This window comes from Harpia harpyja, chromosome 9 (genome assembly GCF_026419915.1).
Source record: "Harpia harpyja isolate bHarHar1 chromosome 9, bHarHar1 primary haplotype, whole genome shotgun sequence".
NCBI lineage: Eukaryota > Metazoa > Chordata > Aves > Accipitriformes > Accipitridae > Harpia > Harpia harpyja.
The window spans coordinates 26,606,353-26,626,374 of record NC_068948.1 but is presented as its reverse complement, the minus strand read 5'-3'; the positions used below and the strand labels follow the sequence as shown (position 1 = coordinate 26,626,374).

General features: G+C 63.7%; 4 protein-coding genes across 5 annotated transcripts in view; 1 reads left to right on the top strand and 3 right to left on the bottom strand.

Moving 5' to 3' along the window:
* Positions 1-1,541: 1,541 nt before the first annotated feature.
* On the bottom strand, positions 1,542-4,330 carry ISG20L2 (interferon stimulated exonuclease gene 20 like 2). Its single transcript, XM_052797620.1, has 3 exons — positions 3,525-4,330; positions 2,927-3,127; positions 1,542-2,521 (listed from the first exon to the last, which is right to left on the bottom strand). The coding sequence occupies exons 1-3, from the start codon at positions 4,164-4,166 to the stop codon at positions 2,408-2,410; spliced, it is 957 nt and encodes a 318-aa protein (XP_052653580.1). The 5' UTR covers positions 4,167-4,330; the 3' UTR covers positions 1,542-2,407.
* A 150-nt stretch (positions 4,331-4,480) lies between these two features.
* On the top strand, positions 4,481-7,198 carry METTL25B (methyltransferase like 25B). Its single transcript, XM_052796322.1, is given in 8 exon segments — positions 4,481-4,584; positions 5,196-5,308; positions 5,382-5,669; positions 5,751-5,813; positions 5,906-6,316; positions 6,318-6,640; positions 6,716-6,903; positions 6,977-7,198. Coding segments are annotated over 7 exon segments (1,581 nt in total). The 5' UTR covers positions 4,481-4,584; positions 5,196-5,203; the 3' UTR covers positions 7,180-7,198.
* A 52-nt stretch (positions 7,199-7,250) lies between these two features.
* Positions 7,251-20,022, bottom strand: part of MRPL24 (mitochondrial ribosomal protein L24) — a 79,680-nt gene continuing 66,908 nt past the window's right edge. The window contains exons 1-6 of one of the 2 annotated variants that reach the window (XM_052796331.1): positions 8,449-8,586; positions 8,129-8,321; positions 7,950-8,045; positions 7,763-7,866; positions 7,560-7,690; positions 7,251-7,472 (exon numbers count right to left, since the gene is read on the bottom strand). In XM_052796331.1, the coding sequence (XP_052652291.1) occupies positions 7,336-7,472; positions 7,560-7,690; positions 7,763-7,866; positions 7,950-8,045; positions 8,129-8,308 (648 nt within the window). In that variant the 5' untranslated portion in view covers positions 8,309-8,321; positions 8,449-8,586 and the 3' untranslated portion in view covers positions 7,251-7,335. Of the gene's footprint in view, positions 7,473-7,559; positions 7,691-7,762; positions 7,867-7,949; positions 8,046-8,128; positions 8,322-8,448; positions 8,587-20,022 lie in introns of those variants that run through there. The other variant, XM_052796332.1, reaches the window with a different exon arrangement.
* On the bottom strand, positions 9,379-17,288 carry HDGF (heparin binding growth factor). The gene is made up of 6 exons (XM_052796330.1): positions 17,131-17,288; positions 10,713-10,789; positions 10,412-10,550; positions 10,128-10,310; positions 9,846-10,057; positions 9,379-9,690 (listed from the first exon to the last, which is right to left on the bottom strand). Exons 1-6 carry the CDS (start codon positions 17,215-17,217, stop codon positions 9,684-9,686), a joined length of 705 nt encoding a protein of 234 aa, XP_052652290.1. The 5' UTR covers positions 17,218-17,288; the 3' UTR covers positions 9,379-9,683.

The following is a 20,022-nucleotide window of genomic DNA, read 5'->3' as shown; positions in this document are numbered from 1 at the left end:
CCGGCTGCATCCAGCATCTGCCAACAAGCTGGGGCCTGGCCGCCTGCTTCTCATTTCCAAAGACATAAAAAACTTTAACGACCGGCCATTTATAACCGAGCTCATAAACCCACTCCCCTCTCCCCAGCCCCCCACCCCGATCGCTTCCAAACCCAGCCCAGACACAAAGGCTCCTGGCTTCTCCTCCACGCTCTCACCTTCCTTTGGATTTTGGGGCTGTAACAGCTTTCCCACCCCTTCCCGGAACGTGCAAGGCAGGACTGGGCACACACATGTGCACACAGGCAGGGCCTGGGAGAGGGAGAATGCTGCAAAGTTGCTTACCCCCCAAAAACACCCACCACCCTGCAAGATCCCAGCCCATGGGATGCTTAGGCATCCCCTCCCCAGCACAATGCAGGGGTCCCCAGCTTTTTGTGTTTAAACCCTCCAAAAAAGGGGAACGCCCCCCTATCGCTGCAGGGGCTCAGGGTGTGTGTGTGGGGGGGTTGTGCCCCCCCCCCCCAAAACTCCCCCTCGGTCTCCGCCGCCAGGAGCTGAGCGCAGCCACGTAAACACGTTGAATGGCTGGAAAATGTGACGCACACCAGGGGCTCAGGACCGCTGCCTCCCCCCACCCCGTGGGGCTGCATCCAGCCCAGCGCAGGCTGGGGTGATCCCCCAGAGCGGCTGCTGGCTCGGCACTGGCACCGTTCCTGGTCCCACCAGCCAGAGCCGCCGGTGACGAAGAAGGTGATGAGGAGGAGCCGCATGCGCAGGGACGGCCAGCAGCCTGGGCAGGGCTTGGCTGCTTTGGCTGCCCCAGCCCCTCAGTGATGCCAGTGGCGGGGACCAGCCAGCTCCCCAGCACCCTGCGGTTTAACCAGAAAAGGGGGTGAACTGGGGGGGCCCCCAGGAGCTGCTGGCAGGGGCCAGGTCACACCTGGTGTGAAGAGGAGGTGGAGGAAGGGTCACCAGGAGGCAGATGTTGGCAGGCGATGGGTGATGGCTGACAACAGCCACCCAAGGGGCCTGCTTGGAGCCGGCAAATGTGGCGCTCGGCCGCTCTGTGCCAGGCATGGTCCCCCCTCCCTTCCTGGCAGCGCTGCCAGGGTTCCCCGTGACCAGGTGGGAGCCAGCCAGGTGGGAGCCAGCAGGGAGGAACGGCACCGGCTCAGCAGCAAGTGCTTGGCTGGGGCCCTCTGGCTCCATGTCTGCCTAAGCCCCTTCTGAATTCCCTGGGAGCTTGGCCCGAGATGCTGCCTGCAGCCCCTGCCTGCCTGCCTGTCCCTGCTCCCCAGTGCCCATCCCAGCCCCAGGAACACCCCAGCCCCGCGGCTCTCCCCTCCCGACCCATTTCGGTGGCCAACTGCTGAGGTGAGAGGGGCAACTGTTTCAATTTCAAAGGACAAGGTGGAGGGGAATCTCAGGTGGAGCCTGGATGCCTTCCTCTCTGGCTGGTGTTGGTTGCAACACTCCCCATGTACCTGGGGCTGAGCGCCGTCCCCAGGGCCTGGAGCTCCTCTTCGTCCCCCCCCCCCCCCCCCGAAAGGAAGGGCTCATTAATCATTTCTTTTTAATTGGGATTTTGTACATAAACATTTCAGTTAAAAGCAACCCCCCCTCCCCGCGGCAGACCAAGAACTCAGGGCATGTTCAAGAGTTCAGGGAACAACCGCACGTCAGGGTTTGGAGGCATCTGTGAAGTACACGGCATCCCCAGGATGGGGAGGACTGCGCGGGGCAGCACGGCGCAGGCGGACCCGGTGACACTGGTTCCCCATGCCCGGGCTTGTCCTGGCCCCCTCATCTGCAGCGGCACTTACGCAACGAGGAAGATGGCACCCAAATCATTGAGGGTGAGCAGCTCCGAAATCAGAGCGGGGACTTTCCGGCGCGATCTGCTTCCCACCCGTTGGGTGCTGCTCGCGCCCACACCCCCGCCGCAGCCCGGAGCCCTTTGGCAGTTCCTGCCCTTGTCAAGAGGTAGTTTTGCAAGAAAAGAAAAACCGGGAGGGGAAGGAGCTTGCCCTGGGCACTGATTCCTCCAGGGATCGAGCAAGTGCAGCCGGCAGAGCCCCAACGCCACATGCAGACCCGCAGCCCCGCTCCGGCTTGGGCCCCACCGTGTTATTGGCACCACTGAGCTGTTCTGGGGGGGATGCAGGACCTGAGAGACACCCCCACACCACCGGGAAGGCACAGGCTGGCCCCAGCTCTCCCCTACATCCCTGGGGGAGGACAGAGCAGCATGACAAGGCACGTCGGGGGCACAGGGACAAGGGACGTTTGCGCCTGGCTCCATGCTCCCACCGTCTGTCCGTCCCCACTACCTTGCCTGGACAGATGGAGCAGCCATTTGGTGCTCGCTGCTCCTCCCCGTGGGCTCTGGGCCCCTTTTGGGGTGCAGGACCAGGCTGCAGGGCCATCACTCCTGCTTGGGGTTCAGCATCAGGTGTTGCTCCCACTCTGCCTCCACCACCTTGTAGAGCTCCATGGTGGCTCGGGCGTCCTCCACCGAGGAGTGACCGTTCTTCCCGACCTGTTGGGGACAGAGACAGGGTGTGGGCATAGCCCAAGGCACTGCTCCGACACTGGCTGAGCAGGAAAAAGCCCCCCTGATGCTGTGGGGGCTGAGCTGAGGGGTCCCTCCTCCCACAGACTGGCTTCCAGGGAAAGGGAAACTGAGGCACGGGGCTGCCTTGTTCCAGGACTGGCAGCAGCGACTGAACTCGGGACGCCCTGGTCTCAGGACAGTGTGTGAAACCCCAGTCCTTCCCTGGGGATGAATCTCCCCTCTCCTGTCACCCCAGCGCAGCACAGGGGGATCCCCATGCCACTCCCCGACTCTTGGGGGAATGTGGGGAGCTCCCGGCTGAGGCAGCAGCCTCGCAGCGGCACCCCGTGGCGGCCGCCGAGATCCGGGAGGAGGATCCTGCCAAGCTACCTGGATGTCCTTGTGCAGCAGCTCCTTGGTGAGGCGCTTCAGGGAGATGGAGGTGTTCTCAGGGAAACCACCCTTACGGTTCAGCAAAGGGATTTTGGACGTGTCCCGGGTAAGCGCTTTGGGGTGGAAGTACTTGAGCGCCTTGAAATCGTTGTAGATGGCATGGCCGACCACGATCTTCCCAGAGAGGATGCGCAGGATCTGAGGAAAGGGGATGAAGAGACGGGAGGGGGGAGGGGGAGGCGGCGGGGGGGTGGTTAGGACACCTGGTGGTTAGGACACCCGGCAGTCCCGCATGAGGATTTCTGCCCCACAGCAGAGCACTGCTCGCGCTCAGGGATGTGGGGCTGCCCCACTGCCGGCAGGGAGAAGCAGACTGGTGTGAAGACGCGGGCCTGAATGGGAGCGGTGGCACCGTGGGGAGACGTTCCCTCTGCTGCAGAGGCCAGAAGGGGATGCAGGCAGCCCTGCGAGTCCCCGCAGCCTGACAAACCCCCAAATGGCCTGAAAAGGCCACGAGACAAAGCCCCCAGCCCCGTGTCTATCCGCCCCCCCCCACCAGGGCTGCATCACCCCAAAAATGCAGGCGAGAGCACACCTCTCGCTGGGCCTTGCCAAAGGGGATGGCGTTCACCATGTGCTGCCGCCGAATGCCGCTCCAGCGGGTGCGGTAGTCCACGATGGGAGCGGTGGGACGGATGTACTGGTCGTACATGATGTCGCCCTGGTAGCCCACGATGCTGCAACGGGCCAGGTCGCTGGTACGCCCGCCGGGCCCCGTGCCCACCATCTCACAGTCTATAGCCACCAGTTTGGTGGGCTGCGGGGGGAAGCTGGGGGCTTTTTGGTTTCTCTTAGCCATGCCCCAGGCTGTCGTCTTTGGTTTTGAGGACAAGCCCGTTCCTTTGGAACCGGGACAGCCGGTCGCGCCAGGCTGGGCTATGGAAGCGGGACCGTTCACTTTGGGGCAGGGTTTGGGCTGGATGGAGGTTGGTTTTTCCGGGCCTTTCCTGGTCGCTGCCTCCTGCTTCTTGTCCCTCCTGCCCCTGGGGCCCGGTTTCTGCCGGGAGCCCCTCCCGGGTGGCGGCTGGGCCACCGGCAGCTGCTTCTGCTTCAGCACACCCCGCCGTTCCAGCGTCCGCCGCCGCTGCAGGAAGCTCTTGTGCTTTCGGTTACCGGTCTCCTTCTTCCCGGGACGCTCCGAAGGGGCGAAGTCCACGTTGAGGATCAAATCCGCCATGACGGGGCCCGGCGGCGGCGGGAAAGGGCTGGGGGAGGGGGGCGGGGAACCGCCACAACCCCCAAGCAGCTGGTCCAGTCCGGTCCGGTGCTGTCCGCAGTGGGGAGAGGCAGCTCGGCACCGGGATCCCCCCGGCACCGACCCCCGAAAGGCACCGACCCCGCCGCCGCTTCCCACCCCCACCCCCCCTCACCTCCCCACCCCGGAAGCGGAAGCTGCCCCCGGCAGCGGAGAGGCACGTGGCCGGCGCGGACCGGCTCTCGCCGTTTAGCGCGCAGCCCGGCCTCCCCCCCCGGGCCGGTAGTGACGCAAGGCGCCTGCGTCCCCCCAGCAGCTGGCACTGGCTCCGCGCATGCTCCCTGAGCGCCGCCGAGCGCGCATGCGCCGGGCCGCGGCGGGAACTCGGAGGGGCCAGGCGGTGAGTGGCGCGTGGGACCGCTCTGTCCCGCCGGCGGGGCGGCTCTATGGCCTGGGGGTGCTGACGTTTCGCGTGACGTCAGGGCCTGCCGCGACGTCACAGCTCGCCGGCGCTGCCCAGCAGCGGCGGGGGGGGGGGGCGTGGGGAGGGTTGCTCGAGCTGCCGGGGGCGGGGCTGTGTGTGTGTCTGTGTGTGTCACGGCCGCAGGGGGCGCCACACTGGGTGATGTCATGGCCCGGTGACATCATGGCTGTGGGAGGGCGAATTGCATCCCTGGGTGATGCCGTGGCCTGGTGACATCAGGGCCATGGGGGGAGAAATGGCATGATCCGGTGATGTCATGGCTGCAGGGGGTGCCTCACAGGGTGATGCCACAGCCAGGCGACGTCACGGCTGGGGGAGTGGGAATTGCATCCTTGTGTGATGTCACTGCCTGGTGATGTCATAGCTACTGAGAAACATGATGGCCTGATGATGTGATAGCCCTGTGAGGTCACAGCCAGAGGAGGGGGGGGGGGGGTGGCAGACTGGGGTGACATCAGAAGCCCAGGAGCCACACCCCAGGGTGACATCAGAACGCCAGGGCTGACGACACCCCTGGCCGCCCCCAGGCACCACCATGGCAGCCCCCCCGTGCCCTGCCCTGCAGTGGGAGCAGCAGCGAGCAGCCGACATCATCCGCCTCCTAACACTCTACCGGCCCCTGCTCGATGCCTACGTCATCGTGAGTGTCCCCCCCTCCCCCTCAGTGCCCCCCCTACATGTCCCCCCCACCACTGACCCCCGCATCACCACAGGACTTCTTCACTGAGGGGCTGTGGGCGAAGCTCCCCCCACCCTGGCAGGCTGCCCTGGCCACCGCCGCCCCCCCGCAGCTGGCTGGGCTCCTGGGGGGCCCAGGGGGGACGGGGGCCGCCTGGCCCCTCTCCCTCCTGGCCTTTGCTGCTGCCACCCGCGCTCTCGCCTTCCCCCGTGGGCGGCCGGGGGGGTCCTCGCGCCCCCCCTGCCAGAGCACCCGTCTGCACCCCCTGCTCCGCCGCCATGTCAAGCCCAAAAAGCAGCATGAGATCCAGCGCCTGGGGAAGGTGGGTGCTCCCCCGCTCCCTGCACCCCCCTGTGACCCCCCCCCCCTCGAACATCCCCCCAAAACCTTTCTCTCCCTGCAGCTGCTGCAGCGGCTGACCCAGGCCACCGGCTGTGACCGCGTGGTGGACGTCGGAGCGGGGCAGGTAGGAGCAGGGGCTGACAGGGGGGGCTCTGAGGGGTGGGGGATGTGCTGGTGCCCCCCCCCCCCCGCTGAGCGCATGTCCCCCCCACCCAGGGCCACCTCTCCCGCTTCCTGGCCTTCGGCCTCGGCTTATCTGTCACGGCAGTGGAGGGCGACGGCCGCCTGGCCGGCATGGCGGAGCGCTTCGACCGGGAGCTGCTGCGGGAGCTGGGGAAAACGGGGGTGCTGGGAAACGTGGGGCCGCCCCGGTGCCACCAAACCGCCCCCTGCCACGGCCCCCCATCTCCCCTCACCCCCTGGGGCCCGCGCCATGTGGCTGGCCGCCTTGATCCCAGTGCTCCTTGGGGGGAGTTCCTGTTGCCCCCCGACCCCCCGGGGCCGGGTCCCGCTACCAGGAACCCATTGGGGGGTCCGGGGGGGTCCGAGGGGGGGCAGCAGGTGCTGGTGACAGGGCTGCATGCCTGCGGGGACCTCAGCCCAGCCCTGCTGCGTCACTTCACCCGCAGCCCCCGCCGTGGCTGCCGTCGCCTCAGTGGCCTGCTGCTACATGAAGCTCTCTACCCCCCCAGAAAACCCCGGTTCTTCCCCTGGCTACCCTCTGAGCGCTTGGGTAGCCAAATTACCAGGCCACGAACTCTCCTACCGGGCACGGGAAGCCGCTTGCCACGCGTTGGAGGAATATGCAGGGCGGTTGAGGGGGGAGAGTGGCTGCCTGCGCGCCCACTGCTACCGCGCCGTCCTCGAGACCCTCATCCGGGCGGCCAACCCCAGCAAGAAGCGCCCAGGGGTGCAGACGGTGAAGAAGGCGCATGCCCTCAGCTTCCCCCAGTGAGTTTGGGGTGGGGGGGCCCCCTTTTCTCCCCCCCCACCTCCCTTTGCCCTTAGTGTGACGTTACCCCATAGGTACGCCCGCCTGGGGCTGCCCCGCGTGGGGCTGGATCCAGCCTCCATCTCACTGGACTCGGAGGCTGTGGAGGCTATGTTGGAACAGCAGCACAAGGTGGTGGCTTTCTTCAGCCTGACCCTGCTGCTGGCACCGCTGGTGGAGACCCTCATCCTCCTCGACCGCTTGCTCTACCTGCGGGAGCAAGGTAGGTGCCGGAACGGCGATGGGGAGGGAGGGGGTGACGGCGCTGCCGGTACTGACCCTCCCTCTCCCCGCAGGTTTCCAGTGCGCTCTCGTCCCCCTTTTCGATCCCCAGTTCTCCCCACGCAACCTGGTGCTGGTGGCCGCACGGACCCCCCTGGGCGCAGTGCTGTCGGGCCTGGACGAGGACAGCAGTGAGGACGAGGACACGGGGCTGGCAGAGCCCTCTGGAGAGAAGCAGAGCCCCCCGGCTCCCAGTGCCAGGCGCGAACCACAATAAAACCGGGATTTGTATGGCCCAGGGCTTGGCGTGAGTTGGGGGCTGTGCCCGAAAGCACCACGTGCCACAAATAGGGAAAATAAAGGGGTGTCTTTATTGCAGACCCCAGCCCCGGAGAGGGAGGGGTGTTTCTGGTTCTCCCCCAGCCCCCTCCAGTTAATACCAGTAGGATTTCTTGGCCCTGCGCGTCTCCACAATCCCCATGGCGTCCATGATCTCCTCCTCGAAGGTCTTCAGGGACGGCAGGTACGTCTTGTCGAGCGCATCCTCCACCGCCGTGTCCTTCGGGCCATCTGTGTGCAGCCAAAGGGACAGTGCTGAGCCCCTCAGTCCCCCCCGGGGGCCGGCAGCAGCCACCCCCTCCCCCCAGCCCCACTCACCGATCCACTGCTCGGGGACGATGCCGTCCCGGCGCTGCTGCAGGGGCAAGGGGATGATCCGGCCACTGCGCAGGGAGACACGGACCCGCTCGCCGTCCTCCGTGTATCGCCATTCTACCTCCGTTGGCTTCCTGCCACCAGAGAGCGTTTTAGTGAGGGGGGGGCGGCCATGGTGGGGTTGCCTCACCCCCCTTCGCCATTACCGGTCCTCGGGGTCCACCAGGGAGATCTGGCTGAGCAGCAGCGGCGCCTCGCTCGCGATGTACGTCCCGGTGTACTTGGCGGTTCGGTTGACGTAGCGGTAGTGCTGGGACGGGATGGGGTGGGTTACCGACGGCCCGTATGCCCCCCCCACCACGCCGGCAGCTCCCCCGCCGGCTCCAGCCTCACCGTGTTCAGCCCCTCCACCACCACCCAGTTACGGGCTCGCACGACCTGGGTGACCATCGCCTGCTTCCCCGCGTCCTTCCCGGCGAGGACCTGGACCTGTGGCGGAAGGAGGGGGGTCAAGGGGAGGACCCCAGCCCAGCCCCTGTCCTTGGGGGGGCCCGGGGAGGGGGGACACTTACCGTATCGCCCCGAAACACCTTCCAGTCCTCCTTGGCAATGGGCTCCACGAAGACCTTGCGGCGGCGCAGCCCAGGGGGGTTGCGGCGCTGGGCGGCGGCGGTGTCGGGGCGCCACGTGCCGTGCCGGTAACCGGGGGGCAGCCGCAGCCGCCCCGCGCACAGCAGGGCCGAGAGGCGCATGGTGGCACAGGGGCTGGAGGGGGACGGGACACACGGGTGAGGGGGGCCCTGCGCCCCCCAGGAGTCCCCCCTTGTGCTCCCCAGGGTGATGAACCTCGGATGGGGGGGAGGGGACCCAGGCCTTCCGTAGAGCCGCTCACCTCCGCCTCCCCCTGCCTCTCTCGCGCCTCTCGATGGGCGGGGCTGTGACGCGATGCGCGCCGGGACGCGTAGTCCCGCCGTGCGGCGCCGCAGGGCATGCCGGGAGCTGTAGTTCTCGCCCCCCGCCCCTCCCCTCCGGAGCGGTGCATCCTGGGAGCGGCCGTGGGCCGGGTTAACGAGGGGACGCGGGAGGGGGCGTGCGGCGCGGCCTGTCGCGGAGCTCGCCGGGAGCCGCGGGGCACGCCGGGAGTTGTAGTCCTGCCCCCCCCCAGTGTCACCAGTCGAGGGCGGAAGGGGGTTGGGCTGTCGAGCTCCCCGAGGCTTGGGGGCTCCCCGGGGCCTGGGGGCTCCCCGTGACCGGCCCAGACCCCTCGGTAGTGGCGGCCACCCTGCCCGGGGCAGCTGGGAGCTGTAGTCCTGCGGCGGCGCTGGCACCCGGCCAGGCCTCCATTTTCTATTGCGAGAGCTGCCGTCTGATCCCGGCGCTGATCCTGGGGGGGTTGTTCCCCCCCCCTCCCCGAGCCCGGCCTGCCACAGGGATGCGATGGAGGCAGAGCTCCATAACAAGCCCCTGAACAGCAAAGCCCCGGCTGAAACGACCCCTCATGCCAGCCTCTCGCTGTTGCTTTCTGGCAGAATTGTGTTTTTCTATTTTATTAAATGTCTCCGCTCCAAAAATCTTCCCCCTCACCTCTTTCCCTTCCCTCTTTCAACAGTTCTCACCCCCAGATCCCTATTTGCTCCCATCCCTTTCTGCATTTCCTTCTGGTCCCCCTCCAGCACTGAGAAAACAAACTGAAGCTACCGGGGGATGCTGGAGCCCCTCTTCTCTGGCAACAGCCCCCATGCTGCGGGGTTAGGGCAGCCCAAAATCACCAGCACAGTGAGAAGGGGCTGACCCCGGGGCACAGAGACGCGGGTGGAAACGCTTTAAAAAGGCATGAATTGCTTTTATTTCAAATCAACTTATCAGCCCCCTAGAAATCACTAATACAAAGCATGCGCCCCGCGACGGCAGGGCCAGGAGATGTGGGTCGGTTCAGGGGTTCGTGTTACCGGGTTTCTCTTCAATTCTTTCTTTCTCTCTCTTTTTTTTTTTTTTTTTTTTAAATTTCATTTTGGGTTTTGTTTCTCTTGTCCAGAGCTGCGGACGCGACGAGGGCGAGACAGGGCAGCGCCCAGGGAGCCCAGTGGGGAAGGGACAGGCAGGAAGATCAGCTTGCCGGGGAGGCCGCTACAGGCTGTGAGAGCCAAGGAAAGACCCGGGCGCTTGGTCACAGACCCCATGGCACCGGGACCCCCCCCTCTACCGTGCTGCCAGGGACATTCCCCCGTGCCCAGGGTGGGCAGGGAGGAGCCCAGCTTTTGGGGACGGGGCTCACCATACCACCCTCACCTCTCCTTGTGGTCTCTGACCTCCTCCGCGCCTGCCTTCTCCTTGCCCTCCTGCTTGGCTTCATTGGCGTCCAGCACACTGGCAGCGTCACTGTTCTTCTCCTTCTCCCCTTCAGCCAGGTTGGGTTTCGGCTCCTCTTTGGCGGCCTCTTCGTTGTCTACCTTCTTCTCCCCTTCCTGCCCCTCTGCCTCCTTAGTGTGTTTGGGGGAGTCCTGGGTGGGAGGAGCTCAGCTCAGCCCTGCCCTGGACCCCCCCTTGCCCACGTCCCCAACATCCCCCTACCTCCAAAGCATCTTCCGCTTTCCTCTTGATCCCGGCTTTCTCGTTCTTCTCCTTGGACTGCTCGTCGATCACCAGCTTCCCCTCCTCATCACTGCTGCCCTCTGTGTTGCCCTTCTTCTCCCCGTCACCCTCTGGCTCCCGTTCCGGCTCGGCGTCCTCGGGGCAGGTCTTCTTCTGGGTAGGCTGGAGGGGACATGGGGGACTCACAGAGGGGGAACGGGGGGGAGAAGGCGGCAGTCGGAGGGAGACACGAGGCGCCGGGACCACCCTGGCTCGTGACCCACCTGGTAGCCGGAGGCTTTGACGGTGGGGTTGTTCTCAATCTCCCACAAACCTTCGCTGAACCCTTTCCGTTTGTTGGGTTTCCCAAACTTCTCCTTGCATTCTTCATAGGGGAAGAGGTCTTTGGGCCCCAGGAATGCCCTGCTCGGGGAAGGGGGGGAAGCAGTGAGGGATGGCAGCCGGGGGGGTTCTCACCTCACCCCGAAACCCCCCAGGGCTGTCAGCAGCACTGCCCCACAGAGGGGTCGATCCATCAGTGCCCCCCTCGGCCCTGTCTCCCACACGTGCCAGGGCCACACTCACGTTTCATGGGTCCCAAAGAAGAAGACTTGGTATTTATTGGAGGAAGATTTTACTGCAGCTTCTGGCATCTCATCAATCTGTGTGACACAAAGGATGGGGTGAGAATTTGGGAGGGCAGAGCCCTGGCTCCCCCCAACACCGGGATGTCAACCACCAGCTGGGACATGGGTGTCCTGCATGCCGCATCCAACTGACCAACCAACACAGCCCAGGGAGGGAGGAAAACATTCCTCGGGAATTCACCCACCGGCCAGCGACACCATGGGCAAGAACAGCAGTTAATAAAACAAGTGGCTGTGCCCACCAGTGCCAGGTCAGCGGGGGCTCCCCTTCTCCCATCCCGTGGGGACGGCCGAGGAGCAGTCACCATAAGCTCTTGTCTAGACTGGCTCAGACATATTTAGCTCAGCAAATTCGCACGAGAGGCATGCCGGTGGTGCCGGTGAAGCCAGAGGCATTGCCTCCAGCCCTGGGTCGGGGTGTGGGGATGTGGGGAGGAGAAAGCCTGGAGGTGTCGGGATGCCCAGTGATGCCATCCTGCTGCTGGGACCCCTGCAGCTGAAACAGGGTCACTGGCCACGGGGACAGCACGGCGAGGACCATGGGGGTCCACAAGCAATGGTGCCGACTCTGCCGGCAGGTGCCGTTTCACTGAGCATGAATATTCCCGAGGCGCCAAGCAAGAATAGAGCGAAAGCGACTCCGGCTGCTTTTTATAGCGTCTAAAAATAACCCCCCTCCCCGCTCCAGCCAGTGCAAGGAGCGCAGCCATAAATTCCCCGAGAAAGCCTCAAAGGGAGGTGGAAGGAGCCGAAGGAGGATGCAGGCGGGGGTCTCAGGGCGGGCACCAGCACGTCACCAGGCAGGAAGGTGCCAGCGCCGGCAGCCAGGGTGCTGGGTCCCGTTCCCAGCACGCTGCTGACTCACGGCACGACCTTTGCTAAATCACTGTCACCCCCCCAGCTCGCTGAGCCTCAGTTTCCCCAGCCAGCCAGGCCAGCATGGTGCCGGGCTGCCACCGGGGTTTTTTTCCCCTCCTTCCTCCCAGCATGTCACCGATCCATCTCAAATGTGATGCTCAATGGCTGACCTGGCCAAGGGTTTCTCCCGGTTTCATTCTCAGAGCTGGGAATACCATGCAGCTTCATTCCCTGACATCCAAGAACTAACACGTGCCATTGTGCTGGGTGGCAATGCCGGCACAGCCCCAAGGGCAGCTGGGTGGGATGGGATGGCGGCAAGGGGCTCCATGCAGACACCGGGACACGGTGGGCAGTCGGTGTGGTGGCCCATGCACAGTCCCTGCTCCCAAAGAGCTGGACCAGGGTACGATGCACCTCCGTACCATCCCCGCTGCCCAAATGTGGTTTGGGGCACCCAGGCTGTACTCCTGCATCCATCTTCCCACATCCAGGGTGCATTTCAGGATCGGTGACATGCATCCCACCCAGCACCTCAGGGCTCCCGGCACCGCTGTCCTGCCCCGAATCCCCCTGCTCCCCCTGTCCGGCACCCCCAGCTGCACGGAAGCATTTCAGGAGCAGAGATAGGGCGAGTGGGGAGAGCCCCCAGTGGGGGGGCAATAGTCAGTCTAGCACCGGCCACCATGCCCCAGCAAGATACCTGCCCGCCTGCAGCCCCTGGTGCTCGCCTGCCCGAGCCACCACCATGGTGGCAGCTGGGAGCAGCGGCTCTGTCCCCGCATGGCACCGATGGGGCGGAGAAGAAAATATGAGTCAGAGGGGAGGCCGGCCAGCCCGGCCCTGCCACGGGGATGCTTCTCTGCAAGCCATGTTTCTGCAGGTCGCTCCCAGGATGATGCAGCAAAGGCCCTGCCAGTCCCGGAGCCCCCCCGGGTGAGGACATGGCCCCCATAGCCCCTCACAGTGCTGGGACCCTGGTGGAGGCCCCCCCAGCTGTGCCATTCCCCCAGCTAGTTTTAAAACCTCCTTCCCTGAGGAAAGGCGGCACACGTGGCGTCAAGGGCAGCAGGGACAGGGACAGCTGCCCCACGGCACCGTGGTCCCTGAGCCCACCGCTGCCCGTCCCCATGCGCACGCCAGGAACCGTCCTTGGCCAAGGTCACGGCATGGCCAAAGGACAGGCGGTGGTGGGCCCAGTGCTGGGGAAAGCTCACATCTCCCCATAGCCGACCACATGGCAGCCAGGATCTGCTGCCCAGCCCATCCCACAAGCAACAGCCCCTTATCTACCCCTTCTCCACCCAAACCCCTGCCCCTGGCAAAAAGGATGCGGCATCACTATCTGCAGGGGCAGGCGGGGAAGGCAGGGCGAGGGGGAGACAGGGGGAAGCAGGCGATATACCCTGAGGGGGATGCCAATTCCGATAGCGCAGGCAGGCATCGGAGATGGGAACCCTCCCGAAAACTCCGGGGGGGGCTCACGCTGCCCAAAGCACGCCATCCCCATCCGCCCCCGGGAGCGAGCACAGCCATGAGGGCTTTACTCTCACTGGAGGGCTTGGGCTGTTTGGAAACCCATCACCCCCCAGGAGATCCCGCACCCCCCACACAAGGCGAGGTGCTTGCAGCCCACCCGGCTGCCCAACTGCCCTGTGATGGTCATTTGGGGCTCAAGGCACCGCCATCTGTTTGCCCGATGCCTGTTTGTCCATCCCCGTCGCTCGCTGGAAAGGTGGCAAGGGGCGGGGGGGGGGGGGGCGGTTAAAGGCCTGCAGTGCTGGGTTAAAGTACATGTGTGCCCATTGCCATTCCCCCGCCAGCTCCTGCAAATGGCACTGGTGTCACCAGCCTGTCCTTGCCCGGGGACCTGCGGACCACAGGGGTCCAAAAACAAGAGGTTGGGACAGGCCCCCCGGGAGGGAAAGCTCTGGAGCGTGGCAGGGGAGGGACGGGCACGTACCCCGGTGTGGACTCTGCCCCAGCCTCTGCACTTGACCTTTGCAACTGGTCCTCAGAATGCGAGCGGAGCAAGGCTGGGAGCAGCCTGCCCTGCGTCAGCCCCGGGGGACCCTGACAGCACCAGGGTACTGGGAGCAACCCACCCCCTGCCTCAGTTTCCCCACTGCTGGAAGAAGGCTGGCAATCAGGAGCCGGCTGTCAGGAAGGGGGAATTAATGGAATTCACATGGGTCACACACAGCTGAAAAAGCATGCCTGAGGGCACATGTAGCGGGGCTGGGGGCCTGGGGCATGCCTGAACCTTGCGGCCGGAGCCATGTACCCACCCAGGGCCGTCCCCAGCCCCAGGGTACATCGTTGCAGCCCCATGCCAGCACCCAGGCTGGGCATCAAGCTTGCCTGGCCTCAGTGGTGTGACAGCAGGGCAGAGCCCTGTGGTGGTGGGCTTCTCCCAGCACCGGGCAGCCCTGGCTCTCCTGCCACCAGCAGCAAAGTACCCAGTTTCTTCTCCAAATGGTGGCAAAGTGTACAACTGGCCAGATCCAGCCCAGCAGCAAGGAGCCCTCCACCTCCCATCTGCCCCCACCAAATGCCCAGTGATGGGAACAGGAGATGCTCAGGGTGCTCAGGGAGGGGGACGCCAGCAGCGCCAGGACTCCCACCACGGGTGCCAAGCCCTGGGCTGGTGCACCAGTCCCTGCCACGCTCCCACACCATCCCAGTGGGCTGTAAGGAAGAAGGGCTGTGGCAGGACGGAAGTGCCGATGGGCAGGCGACGGCGAGGGTCCAGGTGCCGGGGACCCCAGGGAGACGGGGTGAGGGAAAGAGGATAGCTATGTGTGCGCAAAGGCAGGGTGCCTGCTCTGGGCGCTGACAACTCATCTCCCTGCTTTCGTGCCTCAGTTTCCCCCATTTGGTGCTGCCCCTCGTGAGGAGACGTTTCCACTGAGGGGGAGGGCTGAGCTGCCGGTGTTGGGGGATGGTGCCAGGCGCCATCTCCCTGGGGGGACCGTGACAGCCGTCCCCAGAGCATGGGCCAGGGGAATAAGCCCCATCTCCCCGTGGTGCCTCCGGCTCTCCCCCCTCCATTTCTTCCCTCACCGTTTCCTTCTGCTCCAGCCACACCTGGTTGGAAACAAACATCCCAGCAACCACCACGCACGGCTGGGTAACGTTTCATCACAGCACCCGATTAGTCACAGGCAAACCCTGCCTGCTTCACCCCAGCCCGCAACAGGATTCATCACCAGACAGAGGACTGCGGGGCTCGGCCCCTTCTACACCCCAAAACCCCCCAGTTCAACCCAGCATCCCCCCCAAGGTCGGGGAGGGCAGCCTGCCCCGATCTCCCGCTACTTTTGGAAGGGGGAAACCTGTTCCCCGCCTGCCTGAGCAGCCCCGCAATGCTCGGGCCATGATGGTGGTGGTGAAACCGGCTGCTGGGAGCCGAGCACGGCGTGAAACCCGAGCAGGCCTGGCCCGGCGTACGCAGGCGCTAATTTGGTCTCCAGGAGCTCAGCCTGGCACGAGGCTTCACGAGCCCCGACCCAGCTTCACCCCCACTCTTTCACCCCCTACCCCACAGAGATGGGGTGCGGGCGCACCCATCAGAGCAGCTTTTTGGGAACTGGTAGACCAAATCCCACCAGCATGGAATGGGTAAAGGAAGATGAAGCAGCAGAGTCTGTGTTGGGGGCCAGGGGAGCATTGCTCCCCGCCTTCCCTGCCCCCCCCAAAGGGAAGCAGTGGTGGAAGGTGGTGGAAGCAGGCGTCGGGCTCCCAGGGATCCCTCTGGCTCCTCCTCGCAAAGCCGCTTTCAAATGCGCGTTGGGAGGCCAGTGCCAAATCCGAACGCCTCCCCACCCCCTCCCCAGCCTCCCCGCCAGAAACCCTACAAACCAAACAAAAGTTATTCAAACCCGAGGAGGGGAAGGAGGAGGGGATGGGGATGTGGGTTGGGGGGCTGTAGGGGCGGGGGGGAAATCTTAGGCCTTTAAAGGCCGCTGTGCGGTTCCTCCCCATTTTGGTTTAATTCGGGGTTTGCAGGCAGCCCCGTTCCCTTTGCAGCAAGGCCGGGCAGGGAAGGTGGGGGGGTGGCGGGGGGGGGGGAAACACTCCAAGGAAATTTTAAACTGCATCATCAACCACTTAAAAATAACTAGCAACTTATTCTGTAGCCAGAGCTTCCCCATGGCCACCTAGCCGAGCCACCACTCGGCCACCCGGCCTGCCTGGGGAAGGATCAGGCCCCAATGGCTCTCGGCAAGCGTTGCCCAAGTGCTTTATACCGGGGGGGGGGGGGCTCATAGTACTGACACCCCCCCCAAATGCTCAGGGACCCCCCCAGCATCTGCTTGGCACCCAGGACCACTGCTCCAGTGTGAGCAAGCTGGGCAGAGATGGCGGGTCTGGCAAACACCAGGTCCTGCACCTCGCCTCGACGCCCCCACCCTTCTCCACGTGTGTGTGCCCCCCCCACCCCGTCCTAAGTTCTCAGTAATTCTATTGATTTTTCAAAGCCAAACTCCCACCGAGCGCTGGCACCTATTTGGCACCCAGGCCCCCAGTGAGAGGTAAGGCCACGCAGACCTGGGGGACAGGCTTGGGGACCCACCAGCAAAGCCAAGACTGGGGGGGGGGGTGGTGTTGGCTAAGCCGCCCCCTCCCCAGTCTCCCCCAAATCATCAGTGAAGTGGAGCAGCAAGTCGCAGGTGCGACGTGCCACCTCTCCGACGCTTCAGGGGGGTCCCGCTGCTAGCACCCCGATGGAGCGGGGAGCCAGAGCATGGGGGGGGGGGGCGGGCGTGGTGTGGCCCCACGTGGGAATGGGGGACCCCCCCCAGACCCATTGGGTGATGCCGGGGGGGGGGATCATCCCGGGGAAGAGGTGCGGGCTGGCACCGGCCTCGTGCTCCGGTCGGTGCAGGATGCGGCCCAGGTCACGGCTTCATCCCTCTGCACTGGGGGGGGGACGGACAGGAGGGGGGGCTCGTCCTGCCCCGTGGGTCCTGCGGCAGGGACCTAAACGAGCAGGAGCAAGCCGCGGGGGTGGGGGGCTCCCCAATCCCGCGCGGTAGCAAAAGCCACGCGGTCCCCCACCCGTGACCCCCCCCACCTGTCTCCTTCCCCCCCCACCCCCGGGAGGGAAATGAATAAATAGCACAAAAGGGGGCGCGGGGGGAGCTCAGGACCTTGTTTTAAATACATTAACCCCCCCCAAACCCAACAAAATAACCAAAAAGCGCTTCCCCAAGCCGCCCCCCCACCCCGGTAACGAATAACCCCCAACTTTTCCGTCCCGGGGAGCGGGGCCCGCGCCCGGCCTTTACATAAGGTGCCGGTAAAGTTGGATCCAACCGAAAACCGGCAGCACCCCCCCCCGCACCGGAGAAGCCTGACCCCGCTGTGGGTGTCCCCCCGGCCCCGGGACACCGGCTGCGGCGTGCGGCCGCCCGCGTTATGCAACGGGGAGCAGCGGGAGCAGGGCGGGGGGGTCCCATTGCCTTCCTCCCCCGCCTCCTTCCCCGATTCCTTACCCGGGCAGGCCAGTGCGGGTAACCCTTCATCTTGGCAAAGACCAGGTCGCCGCATTTGTATTCCTTCTGCCGGTTGGACCGGGACATCTTTGCCGGTGGCTCCTCCCGGGAACGTTGAGGGGGGGATGGGGGGGGGGGGGGACGGGCAGGGGAGGGGGGGGGGTTTAAGGATGAAGTTTAGGAGGCAAAACCCGGCGAGACAGGAATTAGCAAAGAAAGAATAAAAATAAAAAAAAAAATAATAAAAGGGGGGGAGGAAGAGGAGGAGGAGGAGAACCAGCGGCTTCTCCTACCCCCCAGCGCGGCGGGCCCGGCGGAGAGCCCGGGGCGGGGGGGGCGGCGGCGGCCCCGGCCCGCGGTACTAGGAGCGGCGCGGCGCGGCGGCGGTGGGTCCGTGCCCCATGCGGTTGTTTGTGTTTGAAATTCAATTGCTCCCTCCCTCCACCACCCCCCACCCCCCTCCCTTCCTCCTCCTGCCGGTGGATGCGCTCGGAGGCTCGGCAGCGCTGCCTTGCACGCGCACAGCCACCCCGCCCCACCCCCCCCGGGTGATCGGGGACAGGAGGGTCCTCGGCTGCGAAATACCTCCTTGTCGTGGTGCAAAAAGGGGGGGGGGGGGAAACCCAAACCACCCCAGAAACCTAATTAAGACGAAAAATTCCGGCAGCTGCAGGTGGCTGGGGGGGGGGGGGGGCGGCGCTGGGGATGCCTCCAGCTCCATTTTGGTGAATAATCGTGAATATGTCACGAGGAACGAGGACACAACCCGACACGGCCACCCCAGCGTGACATCGGAGGGACGCCTGGCCACCAGCTCGCCGCTGCGACCCTGGAAATGGAGGTATCCAGTGTAAAACCACTGCAAAACCAGTGTAAAACCAGTATAGTGGCATCCCCCAAATTCCACATCCCGGCCACAGCTGACTATGTTGGAGGAAAGGAGGCCAGCCCTTAAAAAGAAAGAAAATAAACAATCGGGAGCGTTTCATGTCCAAGCAGCTGGCCTCGGTGGGTGCGCTTTCCCCTTCATCTAAAGCAGAACAGGCAAAGCATTTTTCTTCAGAAATACCCTGTTCTGCAGATCCTGGGCTGGAGGTACTGGGATTACTCACAGCGCACGAAATTAAGCACATAGGAAAATCTTTGCGTGCCTGGGGAGGAGGCTCGGGCTGCCCGGCCAGGCTCGACGTGGGGTTTAGGGGGTGACTAAGTCACCAGATGAGTAAATCGTCACCTTGGTCTCCTTTCACCCCCAGCGCTGCTACTAAATGCATCCCGGCATCTAAAACAGGCGAAACTCTGGGTGCTGGGGATTTCCTTGGCGGGGTGATGTGGCTCAGGCACTGGCAGGGACATTGTGCCAGGCCAGGCTGGGTCCTCCAGACCATGACAGGCTGCAGGCCTGGCCTAACCAAACACCTGTGATTAAATTAAGCACAGATTAAGCCATTTGCAAGACCAGAACTTCCACCGTGACCTGGCAGTTGGGGTTCCTGGGCTGGGCTCTTTTCCTTCCATCCCCCATGTGCTTTCCTTGGCTTAATTTCTCCTAACGAGCTGCAAAGTAAGACAAATAAATAATCAGAGGGGTCACAACTGAAAGCAGGACTCCTGCTGCCCAGGGGTGAGAGCCAGGCCCAGGAATCTCCAGCTTAAACAGAAAAGATGGACAAAGGGTGAGGGGAACAAAGATTTTTCCCTCCTGTGCAGTGAGAGCAGGACCTTGTTTAAACTTGGTCCCTCCTCTCTGTGCTGGGGTTATTGTTGATTTTCCTCTGTAGAGGATGAGGACTGCCTTGCATCAAAGCTTTGGGGGGGTTTAACCTGCTCACTCAGTGCTTCTCAGGGACTCTTACTGATTTTCCTTTCCAATGGACCCAGACACTTAGGAAGGAGTGAAAAAAAACCCCAAATGCTGGGGAGATCCCAACACACCCCCAGGATTTCAGCCCAAGGGGTGCTTTGCTGGGGAAGTGATGGCACCGGGGGCCTGATTCCCTCAAAAATCCCAGTCTCCATTGTACCGTGGCTGTTCTCTGTTTTGGTTTCCATTAGATTTGGAGAGTGGGTGGGCAGAGCTGTAAAGGAAAGGGGCTTAAACCCCTCCGTGACACCCTTTGGTGGTGGGGTTCAGGCCCCCTTGACAAGGAGTTTGCTCTACAAGTCACTGCACACGTGTCACAGCTGAGACAATGCCTCGCCATTTCTGGCAGACAGGGAAACCTACAGTCCCAGGGAAAGGGGGTTTTCTGCACTGCCACAAAGAAAGGCTGATGCAGACAGGACCTTCTGTGAGCCAAACCGGCCCTGCAGCCACAGGAACATCCTCCTCCTCAGCATCCTTGTGCCAGCATCACTCGGCTTCGCTCTTACAGGTCTCGGCTGTGTAGAGTGGGGAAAAAAATGTACCAGTGTCACAGCTACTGAAAACTGCGTTCACCCTTCCCTCTCGCTCTCAGAGGCCTCAACACCTATTTTTAATACTCGATCAGTCCTTCAGAACAGGGTGGGAGGGGGTGGGACAGGGCACGTTAGTTGGGTTTCATACCGTTCAAAATGATAAAGGGCTTGCATCATGGGACACGATTCTCATTGATCGTGATTTTGCTTTAAATACTTATGCTAGTACTTCGCCGCAGCTTGGCAAATTACTTCCTTGGGCTTTGTGTTAGGGACCCAAATTCAGAGCCCAGCTCTCTTATTAAGGCCAGAACAAACCAGAAGGAGGTCTCTGGAGTCAAACCTAAAGTCAGTGAAGCACTAAAGGAATAAACGGGCTGTGAGGGACCCGGGCCAGGGCCTCTGCTGCAAGAGAGAACTCCCATCTCCACCTCGCTGCAGCAAAGCCTTCCACTGAGACTCACAGCACAGTCTAAGCACAGCTCCTGCCTT